The sequence below is a fragment of the Triturus cristatus genome, chromosome 7 (genome assembly GCF_964204655.1).
Source record: "Triturus cristatus chromosome 7, aTriCri1.1, whole genome shotgun sequence".
NCBI classification, from domain to species: Eukaryota; Metazoa; Chordata; class Amphibia; order Caudata; family Salamandridae; genus Triturus; species Triturus cristatus.
The window spans coordinates 91782140-91796543 of NC_140590.1; the positions used below are offsets into that span (position 1 = coordinate 91782140).

At 47.2% G+C, this 14404-nt stretch overlaps 1 protein-coding gene across 1 annotated transcript in view; it reads left to right on the forward strand.

Annotated features, from left to right (window-relative positions):
- The window catches only part of LOC146808898 (phospholipase A2 inhibitor and Ly6/PLAUR domain-containing protein-like), a 262038-nt gene that overhangs the window by 74061 nt on the left and 173573 nt on the right, over positions 1-14404 (forward strand). Inside the window, exon 3 of the mRNA XM_085615710.1 lies at positions 806-958. Within this exon, the coding sequence (XP_085471836.1) occupies positions 806-958 (153 nt within the window). The remainder of the gene's footprint in view (positions 1-805; positions 959-14404) is intronic.

Genomic DNA, 14404 nt, shown 5'->3' on the forward strand with positions numbered 1-14404 from the left:
CCCGCCCTAATGTTAACCTGTGACAGTGCGGGAATGCACAGGCCTTACAATGGAAGCAGTAGTACAGTAAGCCACCAGACCTGGCCACGATGTGGAGGAATCTGGGAGAGTGAAGCTCACAGGGATAAGGAATTTTCCCAAGACAATATGAGTTGTTAAACTGCATTGTCACAGATTCTGCCATCGTGCATATGATGTCATGTTTGTCTCAGGTACCCTTGACTCAATTATGTGACATCTGGCACATTACCTTCTTGTCATCTGAAACACTCACACTGTAATTTTATTTGTGGGTTAGAGCCTGGACACATATCCCACTCAATCAATCAATCAGTGATCTTATAAAGCGTGACTCCTCACCCGTGAGGGTCTCAAGGCGCTCCTTGCTCCTGGACCCATGTATTCTTTTCAAACCCCTGCAGGTCCTAAGTCCACTAGTGCTAATTAAAGGTTTCCTCCATGGCCACTAGAGGGTGCTCAGAGAAACTAAACAGTTTCCTTTTTTTATGGTGGTTATTTGACTCAGAATCTCTTAGATAGAGCTTGGCTGTGGTTTAAAAAACATCATGTGCTAATTGAAAGGGCAGGGATTCTAATATCCCCTGAAGTCCCGTCCCCTGGCTGTCTCAGTCTGTCACCCTTTGAAAAGTGGGTAAACTGAGTACCATTAAACTGGGTAAAAGTAGCATTTGTTATTTACTGGTGTTAGCAGCAGACATGCTATGTAGCAACACGTTATTATGTAATGAATACACATTAGTGGGTATTGTGCATGTTGTGTTCTTACCAAATGCTTTCCCCGCAGATGGTGATATCCGTCTAATGGCTGTGAAGGGTTGTCACAATCCTCAAGAAATGCCTCCAGTTGTCTGTGAAGCTTTGGACCACTACTTCTGGAATTCTCACTTACAACTGCGTTTTCTGGCAGAGTGTGGCGAAGACATGGGAGAATTGGAAGGTAAGTTCTTTCCAAGGTGTAGGGGGAGTTCTTGATACACTTGTGAAGGGCTAAGGTTGCATGCCAGACTGGAAACCTTAACTCACTATGAGAGACAGGGCACACATTTCTTTCTCATGGCTAGTATTTCGAGGGATTTCTAAAAACAATTTCAGAAGGAATTATTGCAGGAAGCTGGCTTTCTGTTTAAAGTCTCCAGTCCTGAGCAGCCCTAGGGACCATTGGAAGGCATGTGAGGGCCTATTAATTGGTGTCCGCCAATGGAACGGCACATCTCCCCAGTCACCAAGGGTCGAAAGAGATATCCTCTACTCACCTCCCCTCACATAATTTAAGCACTGTGTATCAATGTCCTTCCCCACTATGTAACTGACAACACCAGCAACTCTATTTAGCTAATCTGGAGCTGTCTCAGCAAATGAGCAAGGTTAAAAGCCATTTTAAGGTGATGAACCCTGCAGTTCTCAAAACCACTGGGTTTTTGCAATGTAAAAAATCTTTGCAGCTCCTAAAAGGCAGTAAATAGGAGGAGGCATGAAAGGGGCATTTCCCTTTTATATTTGTATTGGAGAATCATCTGTAATTGACCCAGAATTTGTAGTGGTAACTGATTTGCAAAGATGAAATTGTTCTGGAAAATTCTCCTGTGGAAATCATGTCAGTGGTCTTGAGAGAAGCACACTGGGGTTAGCAAAGGGTTTTTAAGTAGTGGTCTGACTTCGGCATGTTTCCAGGTGTTAGGAAATGTTGCAGTGATGATTGAGGTGTTGATCAGGGTGGTTAGTTCATAGCTGATCCTTTGGTCTCTGAGGTTGAAGATGTGGTATGGGTATGGGTCTGTGGGAACTCCAGATGGCTAGATTTCATGAGGTAGGTGGTGTCCTGGGTGGAGAAGTGGTTCCAGCTAGTCAGTCTCTGGCTCATGTCAATTCAGATGGAGGCAGATCTGCTGAGGTTGTCAGTAGATGTAGGTTGGGGTTTGAAGTTTCTGTATATGGTTGAGATATTGTCATGGAAGGAGTTCTTGAGGTTGTCACTAAGCTCTTCTGAAGGTGTTATGTTGTCGCTGGCAGCCAGGTTGGAGAATTGCTTAACGATGTGAAAAAGTTCCTTGCTGTTGTTGACACTCGTGTTGATGCGTGTCGCCAGGTCTATCTTTTTTGATGCCCTTAGCAGGTGGTGTTAAAGCTTTTAGGGAGCTTTTGAATGCTTCCCTGCCAGAAGGGTTTTCACTGGCATATCATCTCCTTTCTAGCTGTTTGCTGTCATGTTTCGCTACTATTAGTTAATGGTGGACCAGCTGGCCATTCTTGAGGATCTTCTCTGATTGTTGCTCTTGATGGGGGCTATGCTTCCGGCGTATTTGGGGATACAGGCATTGAACTTCTTAGTTCCCTTTTCCTGGTTGGTGGCAGCTGGGCTGGAAGTGTTGAAGGCGTCTGTTAGAAATGGGGGTCTCTATTTGGCAATGGCTGGCCACTGTCCAAGTAGGGACCCTTCTTCCTAAGTCAGACTAAGCAGACTACACCCTTTCATAACGCCTGCTCAACCCTGTGGTAACATAGCACGAGCAGCTAGGCTTATCTCAGAGGCAGTGTGTGAAGCATTTATGACCATACACCGTAACACAGTGAAGAACACTACAAAGGGACGCCACACAAGGAGTAATAAAAAATAAGTATCTTTATATATAGACTTAACACAAGACCAATAACAGTAAAAATCCACAATACTAGAAAATAGGGTTACTCTTAAAATGCTGCAGAAATAGTTCAAGGTGTGCAAAGAGGAGTTCAGTTCAAGGCAGTGGTCTGTGAGACCCTTTTACTCACAAGATACCTGGATTCTGTAGCAAAGCAACAAAAATGTCGCTAAGGAGTTGTAGCGATAAATATCCTCACGCTAACCAGCGATGCATTGAATCCTTACCGCAAGGGAGGATGATGCGCTGAGTTGCGGGCAGGACAAAGCATGCTAAGCCGGCGATGCGATAAAATCCTTGCCGCTAAGGGAGGATGATGCGCCGAGCCTGTTGCGTGTGCGATCTTGCTGAGATAAAAGAAAATGGCACTCCGCGAGGGAGCGACGATCCTGGTGCGATGCGGGGAAAATGGCGAACGCACGGCGTCCATGCTGCGAGGAACTTGGTGTGATGATTTTTGGTTAGCGAGCGTTTTGGGGCATGCTAACAAACAATGCGACAATCTTCGGGTTAGCGAGCGTTTTCAGGTCCGCAGTCAGGCGATTCAATACTTTGGGTTAGCGAGCGTTTTGGAACCCCCTGACAGGCTTTGCGATGATCTTCGGGATAGCGGGCGTTTTCAGGCCCACAGACAGGTGATGCGACGTACTTGGGTTAGCAGGCGATTTGGTGCCCGCTGACAGGCAATGTGGTAATCTTCGGGATAGCGAGCACTCTCAGGCCTGCAGTCAGATGATGCGATGCACTTGGGTGAACGGGTGTTTTGGGGCCCGCTGACAGGTAATGCGATAATCTTTGGGGTTAGCAAGCGTTTTCAGGCCCACCGACAGGTGATGCGACGATCTCCGGTAGCGAGCACTTGGCGGCAGCAGAGCGACGATTTTCCTCACGCTTTCAAGCTGCAGCGGCTCGCTAACGGGGGTTAGCGACGATTTTCAGCACTCTTTTCTCAAAAGTAGAACTAGAGGCCCTGGAACTCACAGGAGCCTCACCTGCAGATAGAAATCCTCGCTGGGAGGAAACAGGAGGCTGGTGGTGGAGTCTGATGTGCCTGAGACTCCTGCAGGAGGCTAGCTCTTTTCTAGCCCTTGGGTGATTGCTGTAGCCAAAAATAAAAGTTCCTTCAGAGTCCTTTTCCTCTTCTTCTTAGTCCAGTAGTAACCACTGCAGGCCACTCCAAGAAACAGCACACTAGCACAAGGACAGTCCTTCTCCTGCAGATTCCTGTAGTTACACGGACAGAGGTTCTTCTTGTTGTCCAGGAGCAATACAATTTGTAAGGTTTTGGGCACAAATATTTATACCCCCAAAGTCTTTGTTCTTAGGAGTCACAAGTCCCTGAACCCAGCCAGAACCAGTTCTGCCCAGCCCTGGAGCACTTTGTTTACCAGGCTGCATCCTTCCTTTCAGAAAGAGGGGGTCTGCCTTCAGACGCACAGTGGGAGGTGGAGCCAGCATTCACCTTGCCTGGCACAGCCCTATTCAAGTGCAAGAGCTACCCCTCCCCTTACTCCAAAGCAGATCTCTCTATTCAACCTAGGTCTGACTCAGCCTGCCCTGTCCCTCCAAAACCAGACAGTCAATACACATAATAGCAGAGCACACTGGAAGGCTTAGGCAAGAAAGTACCTATACTCTAAAAGTGGTAGTTTCAAACACAGAATATAAAAATAACCTTCACTAAAAGATGTATTTTAATATTCTGTGCTCAGGCATACTAAATTCGTTTTTCTACCATGTTCTGTGGGTCAGTTAGGACTATAGAATGTAATAGCCAAAACCTCCCATTCTGGCCTATTGAGAACAGGTAGCCTTGCAGTAGTGAAAAACAAAATTGGGTGTAATTCACTACTAGGACATGCTACACACATTAGAGCATATCCTACCTTACACATATAATGCACCCTATCAAAAGGGTGGCTTACAGGATGACAAGGGAAGGTTCAGGGGCTGGGAAGTGGGTGCACTTCTCAGCCAAGATGGCAGTTCTGGACTGCACGCAGACACTGCAGTGGCAGGTCTGAGACACACTTTACAAGCTGCTTCTGTGGGTGGCACAAACCAGTTCTGCAGGCCCACCAGCAGCATTCGGTTTACCAGCCCTGGGCACACACAGGCCACGCTACTAGGGACTAACAGGTAAACCAAATAAGCCAATCATGGATTTTCCAATTCACATGTCATCTTTACAAAGGAAGCATTCGCGCTGTGGCACTGAATGGCAGTGGCACAGACCCCAGAGCATCTATAACCAGCAAAAACAGAGGAGACACAGCGAAAAATGGAAGGGAGACTCACGCCAATGGTGCCAGGTCTAACACGCGTCCCCTCCAGCTGAAATGTGGGGAGAACTACCCATCCCCTTGGAAGTTCTCATCACTAAGGCGGAAAAATCTGAACAGACCATCAGCATTGGCGTGTTCTGTACCAGGGCGATGTTCCACCGTGAAGTCCATACCCTGTAGGGAAATGGACCACCTTAACAACTTGGGATTCTCACCCCTCATCTGCATCAACCATCTGAGGGGCCTGTGGTCTGTCTGAACCCGGAAGTGAGTCCCAAACAGGTAGGGTCTCAGCTTCTTCAGTGCCCAGACCACAGCAAATACCTCACGCTCAATTGCACTCCACCTCTGTTCCCGTGGAAGTAACCTCCTACTGATGAAGGCTACAGGTTGGTCCAGTCCCTCCTCATTCATCTGTGACAGAACAGCCCCCACCCCATGCTCTGAAGCGTCTGTCTGGACAATAAATTCCTTAGCAAAGTTCTGCGCCTGGAGTACGGGTGCTGTACACATGGCAGTCTTGAGGGCATCAAAAGCTTTCTGACAGGTGTCAGTCCAGTTCACAATCTTTGGCTGCTTATTGGAGGTCAGCTCAGTCAAGGGGGCAACAATGTTGCCATACCCCTTGACAAACCTCCTGTAATAACCCGTGAGTCCTAAGAAGGCCGTCACCTGGGTCTGGGTCCTTGGGGGCTCCCAAGCCAGGATGGTTTCAATCTTGGGCTGTAGGGGTGCCACCTGGCCACTCCCTACCTGGTGTCCTAAGTACACCACCGAACCCTGCCCAATCTGGCACTTACTGGCCTTGATTGTGAGGCCTGCTCTGCGCAGCGCCATCAACACTTCCCAGAGGTGGTGCAAGTGGTCCTCCCATGAGGAACTAAACACTGCAATGTCATCCAGGTAGGCGGCACTGAAATCCTCCAGCCCAGCCAACACCTGGTTGACCAACCTCTGAACGGTGGCAGGGGCATTCTTCATTCCAAAGGGCATCACACAGAACTGGTAGTGCCCATCTGGTGTGTATTTATTATATTGTGTGGAGAATGCTGACCTCTCCTTTGCCCCATCAGTTAAGGCGATCTGCCAGTACCCAGACGTTAGATCAAATGTGCTGAGGTACCGTGCAGCCCCTAACCGATCTATGAGCTCATCGGCTCTGGGGATGGGGTGCACGTCAGTCCTTGTGACCATATTGAGATCTTGGTAGTCCACACAGAACCTAAGTTCTGGAGTGTCACCAGGCGCTGCAGCTTTTGGTACCAATACCACGGGGATGGACCAAGGGCTGCTAGAGAACTCAATCACCCCTAGGGCAAACATTTTGGAGACCTCCTTCTTAATGCAGGCCCTTACCCTGTCAGTCACTCTGTAAGCCTTCTGCTTGACAGGAACACTGTCCCCGGTGTCTACCTCATGGACGCACTAATCAGTGACACCAGGCACCAGGGAAAATAAATCAGAGAATTGCCCCAACAGCTGGTGGCAATGTCTCTGCTGCTCAGGGGTCAGTGTGGTGGAGAGGACCACACCCTCCACTGACCCATCCTTCTCTCCTGCACACAGGAGGTCAGGAAGAGGCTCACTCTCCTCCTCCATCCCTGCATCTGTGGCAAGAAGCATGCCCACTTCAGACCTCTCAAAGTGGGGCTTTAGGCTATTCACATGCAGGACCTGCAGGGGGTTCCTGGGAGATAGAACAGTTCAAAGGGACTGAACCCTAAGGACTTCTGTGGCACCTCACGGTATTTCAAAAATCAAAAAAAGGGAGAAAGAAGAGGCTTAGGTCCACTCAGCTTCCTTGTCTCAATTATCGCAAAAATCAATAGGAGAGTGGATCACTGGTCCTGAAAGAACCAGGGTATTGCAAAGTCAGTACATGGTACTGTTTAAGAAAGATGACATAATACACACAAAGACTTATTTCAAACCTACCGCTAAGAACAGCCTTTTGTCATACAAGAGCTTTCACCCACGCCCGCCGAGAGAGAACCTTCCCTATGGGCAATTCCTCAGGTTGAGATGGAATTGCAGTAATGTTCAAGATTACAGTAGTCAGGCAAAGGAACTCAGTGAAAAACTACGCATAAGAGACTATCCCGCCAGGACCATCAAAAAATGCCAAAAGAGGGCTAGAAACCAACAAAGAGATATCCTGCTTGACACCATCACGAAGGAACCAACACCAGACCTAGTTACCTGTGTAAGTACCTACAGCACAGTGTCCAATAACATCAAGAAAATCATAAATAAGAACTGGAACATCCTTACTTCTGGATCCCTGAAATGGCCGAAACCAAGGTTCTCAAATAGAAGAACCAAGAATCTGAAAGACTTACTGGTTCACACAAGACTACCGGAAAAACCTACCCACAATGTCCCACGGGGCCATGGAACAACACACCAATAACTGGACACTTCCCATGCGGTTCATGTTCAGTTTGCCACTTGACAACAGCGACAAAGACACTACAACTGCTGCCCAACTTAAAATGGACAATCAGATCCCACACCAACTGTAACACCACTCATGTTATCTACATGATTACATGCCCTTGCGACCTACGTTATATCGGCATGACGAGTCGCAAAGTCAAACAGAGACTTTGCGAACACAGGAGCAACGTCAAATGCAAAAAGATCACTACCAAAATGAGTTGCCATTTCCTTGAAAAAGGACACACTGTCAATGATCTCCAATAGTTATCCTAGAGACCCTACTCTTCAAGAACCTCAATGCCGAGAAAATATTGTTTGAAAAGGAACAGAGATGGTCTATCGTCTCCAAACACATAAACGAGGTCTGAACGATAACATCCCATGGCTCAGTTTCAAGAACAGATGACTCTGGTCAACCACTCTCTTTTTACTAGCACAACTGTACCAAGAGCTCTGCGAATGCTATAGACATTGAGGTCAATAAGCCCCACAGATGTTTATCTTTGAAAACAAAGATCAACCATTTTCTCTCTAAGAACAACTGCACTATGAGCTTTGTGAACGCTACAGACAGATATGTCAATTAATTTCACGGGTGTTTGGCAGTGTAAATGTAACTGTAAAATTTGTTAATTTAACATATACACTGAAGACGTAAAACAGAAAGATACTTGAAAGATCTCCAACATTTTCCCAATACTCAAATGCAGAACCAAGAATAAGTACCAATAACATCCTTAATATTGAGAAACTTTTGTTTTTGTTCTTGCAACAATAACTTAATTACGAACATTTCAGCCTCTATAACACGCAACAATGAAAATTAAGAATTATGGCTGTACATTTCACAACGAGGAGTCTGTAAGAATGGATGAAACTACGAACAGCGGATAAGCGTACTGATGAAGATATCTTCAGCCCCCCCTCTTCAAAGAACGAAGAGATGCTGAGGAAATAATTTTATTTCTAATAACATAGAGTATTACAATCCTTCAATACGCTCCTGTAAGTATGCATTTCGTTCGTTATTAATGATTAGACCATGAAGAACGTTATCATGTAGTCCATTTTTAGATAGTTACGATTTCATAGTACTATCATTCCATAATCCTTTCATACCTTGAGTTGACACACCTAAAAAACTCTTTAGGGAGAGAACGTTACATACTTGTAGCCCTTTTTCTTTGTTCATGCCCTCTATGCCTTTAAAACAGCTTGTCACGCCAGAACCCGTGTCTTCACTGGGTCCTAGGAGGCAGAGTCAGCACTGGTCTTAGACCGACGCCTAATAGGTAACAGGAAGAAGAGGAGATCGCCAAAACCGTAACGTATACTTTACAGACACCGCTTTAAGAAATGCCTTTTCTCCCCTTGTATCACCGTTAGAGCGTGAGGCGACCCCCCCTAGAGTACCCGCTGTAACCCACAACAAGGGAGACCATGTATGCCTGTTAATTCGATCATTGTATTTCTTCCAAACAACGCAGCTCCCCACATGTACGCCTCCTTTGCAGCGCCTTACGCACGCTCCAATAAACAGCAGCCAAAGCGTTTTTTAGGCTCTTACGCTCAGTGCCCTTAACAAATACCTTAAGACCCACTTTGCACCTTTTGTACTAACAAAGCGCGCTTTACTGTATTGCTAAGCTTACGTCAAGAGTTGGGTCTTACACGCTCGACGTCCATTACTAACTCAGAGCGAACGAAAAGAGTCTCGCACCAACATTCAATCTACCTGTCAGAAGAATTGATTTCTACATGCTTGCTGTTACTTAATTATGCTAAGACTAACTCTATAATATCGAACTAACGTAACGCACTCTGCCCGAATATTGCAATTGTTGTAAGCATTTGTTATAGGTATTAACCTGTTTGACTACTGCCCTCCCTAGTGGGTTTTCCCACAAGTACGTACATTTAACGTTTTCTGATCATGACAATGAGGAGGTACATAGGTACTTTTGTGCGCCTTCTGGCTACAAAGCCCCCCTCCCATGCTTTTATATTTGACAATATGACAAAATGGATTTTATAATGGTCTATTTCTTGCATGAAGGAGGGACAAATTTTGCCATACCGAGTGTTTCTCTAGAAAATGGGATTCACTCCTGAAAAGATTTGCCATTTTTTAGCTGTGTTAATGTTTGATGAAATTAATATATACTGTATACTGTATACACACAAACAGTTGAATACATCTAAGATGATTTATGTTTTGTTATTTTCCCTCCTCTCCCCCTCCCCGGACAATACTAAAAAGAATAGGTTCAAGTTGAACGTATGAACAAGGGAGCAATTACCATCTCCCTGTACTTCCACGAGAGTACCTCTAAATACTAGGTTACTCAACATTGCACTAGGTCCTGAAGAAAGCCCACCTGACCCTTCGGGGCTTATGAGGGCTGAAACATGTCGACCTTTTTTTGGACACCAATTTTAAAAGTGCACTAGACCATAACAAGTCTTATACGTGCACACTTACAATATATTTTTTTTAAAACCATCTCAAACCCAGTATTAATAAAGACATTTACTGGTTTTACGAGATTTTTTACTAAACACTTCTTCACCACAAGTCACCACACTTTTTTTTTTTTTATTCACGATCACTACTGAGACTACCAGTGGTACAACCTCCGGGTGGAGGAAGCATTGGATTAACCCAATGATTATGCGATCACGTTGAAAACAATTAAGCGGAGAACCAAGATATACCGCTTGACTCGATCCTTTGCACCTCACGGTATGCAAACAACAGGCATGGCAAGAGGACGTCCCACTTACCCCTCAGGGGCTGCTCTAGGCCCATGATCATGCCTTTCAAGGTCCGTTGAACCTTTCAACCAGACCGTTACCTTGGGGGTGGTAAGGAGTGGTGAACTTGTAAGTTACCCCACACTCCTTCCACAGAGACTTCATATACTGGGAGATGAAGTTGGTCCCCCTGTCGCTCACCACCTCTCTGGGGAACCCCACATGGGAGAAGATCCCCATCAGTGCACGTTCCACCACGGGGGCCGTCACTGTCCTGAGCGGGATAGCTTCAGGTTACCGGGTGGCATGGTCCACCAAGACCAGGATGTACCTGTTGCCCATGGCTGTCTTGGGGTCCAGAGGCCCCACAATGTCAATGCCTACTCGCTCAAATGGGGTACTAACAACTGGGAAGGGCTGGAGTGGGGCTTTGATCTTTCCCCCACTCTTCCCACTTGCCTGGCAAGTCTCACAGGTCCTACAGTATGTATCTGAGCTCTTGCGCATATGGGGCCAATAAAAGTGGGTAACCAGCCTCTCAAAGGTCTTGGTCTGCCCCAGATGTCCTGCAAATGGAATGTCATGAGCCAACCCCAGTAGGAAGGCTCTGAAGCACTCGGGTACCACCAGCACACAGGCTGACCCTGGCTCAGCAGCCTTCGGCTCGCTATACAGGAGACTGTTCTCCCAATAAATCAGATGTGAACCAGACATATCACCTGCAGCCTGTTGCCGCATACCCTCAAGAGAAGGGCAAATTCTTTGCTGCTCACAAAACTCCTCCCTGGTGGGCCCTCCTTCCTGCTGCCACTGGGTCAGCTCAGGCAGGTCCCCCAGGTCAGCACTCTGCTCCCTGATAGGCTCCAGGGCATCCCCCTCAGGGTCTGCTCCCTCCTGGGCCGTGGGAACCAAGGGGGCCGGCTTCCCGCGCCGCCTGCCCCTTCTCTCTAAGGCAGGGACCTGGGCCATACTTTCAGGCTCCAGGTCTTTCTCAACACCCTTCTTGGCTGCCATGGACAAAGTGGTAGCACACGCCCACTCAGGCAGACCCAACATCTCCAAGTGAGATTTCCTCTCCACCGTAGCTCACGGTGAGTTCTCTAAATCATTGCCCAACAGACAGTCTACAGGCATGGCGGGCCTCACAGCCACCTGAAGAGCTCCTGAGACCAACCCCCACTCAAAGGGAACCAGAGCCACCTCACATTGGCTCTCTGTGTTGTCTGCAGACACTACTGGGTAGAATGCATGGAGAACAACCTGCGCTTTGGAAACCAACCGGGAGCTGACAGCAGTTACACTGGCTCCTGTGTCCCTCAGAACCTCCACTCTATGGCCATTGATGGTTACCCACTGCCTGTACTTTTTAGTGTTATCAGACAGTGCAGGCTTAGGAACCATCTCAAAATCTCCTAGTGAGACAAGGGTCAATTCTACGGGGTCCCACCCACCTTGGACATCCATCTCTTCCTCCCCCAGGGCTACACTAGCAAGCTGGCGGGTTGGTGCACGGGGTGGTGCAGTAGTATCCCTTTGGGGACACTGGGGATCAAAGTACCTGTGGCCCACCTGGCCACACTTAAAACAAGTAGGGGGTCCCCTCTGAACAGGCCTACCTGTTGGGGGCATTGGCTTCTTATCCTGGGGAGGCTGGGACACCACTGCCTGGTTCCCTTGGGAATTATGTTGGGGCCCTCTGTGGAACTCCCTTCGTTTACCCCTGTCCCCCCACCTCTCTGCTGGGGACCATGCCCACCTTTGGCGAAGTCTCCCACTGGACCCTTGCGAACCCGGGTGCTCACCCAGCGGTCCGCCTCCTCAGCAAGCTTCCTAGGGTTAGTTAGCTTGCAATCTATCAGATGTTGGCATAGCTCAGGGAAACAATTACTAGAGAAATGCTCCCATGCAATCAATTTCAATTTATAATCTTTATTCGGTTCTTAAAAAAACACCATAAAAGCGCAAATACAATTTATATTTACACAAATTAAAAACACAGCAAGTGATATTCAGTTTAAAAATATAAATATAAACATTTTTAAAATTTTCTGTACTCAGGTAGAGGGCCAGGGGATTTGAAGAGTTTTAAATGTTCGAATCATTTAGGGGCCAATGTCTCTGGTGTTCCTCAGTCTTGTTGCAATTCGAATAAAATTTATCGTGCAAAACAGAGTGTAAGCGTCCTCCGCTTCCTGTAGGAATCTCAGCGCCAGTTTTGCGTGTTTAAATTTTTGCTCTTTCAGGATTCCCACCAGGAACTTGCGTCTTGGCATCGTGTAAAATGGACACAGTAAAACAAAATGGAGGGTGTCCTGCGGAGATCTAAGATCGCAGCCGCAGGTACCCTTCTCTTCCACTGTGTGGGTAAACCCAGATGGCACTGCAAGGATATGGTGTAACATATTAATTCTGAAACGGGTCATGAGGTAGCGATCCTGCGCGTTGTACATGACCCTCAGATAGGGTTCCATACCTTGCTTCGCAGTGAGGTCGTTATACGAGCGATTAGTGGGTTTATGCTTCTCTTTTTCAGCCCTTAATGTCTTCAGGTGTGTAAGAAAAAGTTTTTTGACCAAGATCTTGCTCTCCTGGGTCAGAGAGTCGGGGGTTGAGAAGTATTTAGAGCAACCAATCTCTATTAACGACTTCTTGACAAATTTCAACCAGGGGATTGCGTGGCCTTTGTCTCTTTTGAGGCAGTCCTCAATGATTTGTCTTGTAAGGGCCGCCTCAGGGTTGGTCCATACTTTCACCCATGCCAGGAGAGGTTTGGATTTGATGTTATCCTCTAAAAAGGGTTCTCCTACCTCTTCGTGTATAATGTGGGCCGAAACACTCTGTGGAACTTTTAGTATTCTTCGTAAGAATTTGTTTTCTTCAGTCTGAAGCGGCTGTGCTTTTTTGCCCAGGAAGCCCCACACTTCTGCCCCATAACTTACTTTCGCACAGCAAATAGATCTATATAAGGTCAGAATTTGTTCCGGGGACCATTTCCCTAATCTTTGCCCATACCCCATGATTGCTCCTACTGCAGCTGCCAGTTTTGTGGAGTGCTTCTCAATCAGGGGTTTGAACGATAAGTCGTGATCGAATAACACCCCCAAGTACGTAAAAGACTTGACTTGGTCTATTTTATGTGACCCGATGTTATAGGTGAAAGTTCCTTTTGTGGGTTTCCCAGATGACATAATATAGGACTTTTCCAGGTTTGTTGCCAGATCCAGTTTGTCCATGAATTTGACAAACCCGTCAATTAGTTTTTGCAGACCCAGAGGTGTTCTAGAGAGCAGGACCGCGTCATCGGCGTAGAGTAGTACGGGCACTGCTCGGTGACCAATTTGGGGTGAGTCAACTTTAAGCTTGAGGAGGTCCTTTTCCAATGCATTAATGTAAATAGAGAAAAGGAAGGGCGCAAGGATGCATCCCTGCCTTACTCCACTATTGCAGGTGAAAGGGTCGGTCTTTTTACCCTCCTGGCTGTACCTTACACTTGCAGAGGTGTTCCGGTGGAGGTTTTGTAGAGTGTCGACTAGTGATTGGTCTACTCCTAGATCCTTTAGCATAGCCCAGAGCTTTCTCCTGTTTACACGATCGAAGGCCGCTGAGAGGTCCATAAACCCCATGTGTATTGTCCCCCTCCCGGCGATGGTATATTTTGCAATCAGGAGGTATAGATTTAGGCATTGATCGGTGGTAGATCTGCCTTTCCTGAACCCGTATTGGATTTCGGAGAGGATTTGTTGCTCCTCTGCCCAAGCTTGCAATCTCGATAGGATGACTCGCCCCAGGACCTTAGCTGTCACGTCGATGAGGGAAATGGGTCGATAGCATTGGGGGTCATCACGGTTGCCTTTTTTATAGATGGGGACTATGGTCGCCGTTGACCAGGACTGTGGGAGACCTACCTCCCCCGCCTCATTTAGCACCCTCGTAAGTAACGGAGCCCATAGTTCAGGTCTACTTAGGAATAGGTCTGGTGGAATTCCGTCCGGGCCCGCCGCTTTATTTTTGCTGAGCCCGGTAATTCCTAGTTCGACCTCCTTCAGGGTAAAATTTAGCTTTACGGACTGATGGGCCTCCGCTAGCTCCTCCTGGGGTGCCTTGTTTGGATGGTTATATAAGCTCTGGAAATGTTTCTGCCATTGTTCCGGCAGAATGGTGTTCATGATTTTAGGAGCCCCTTGGTCCTGGAAACAGGGGGCGTTGATCACTTTCCAGAAGGCAATAGAGTCTTTTCTTTCTGCGGCGTCCCTTAAGTCTTCCCAA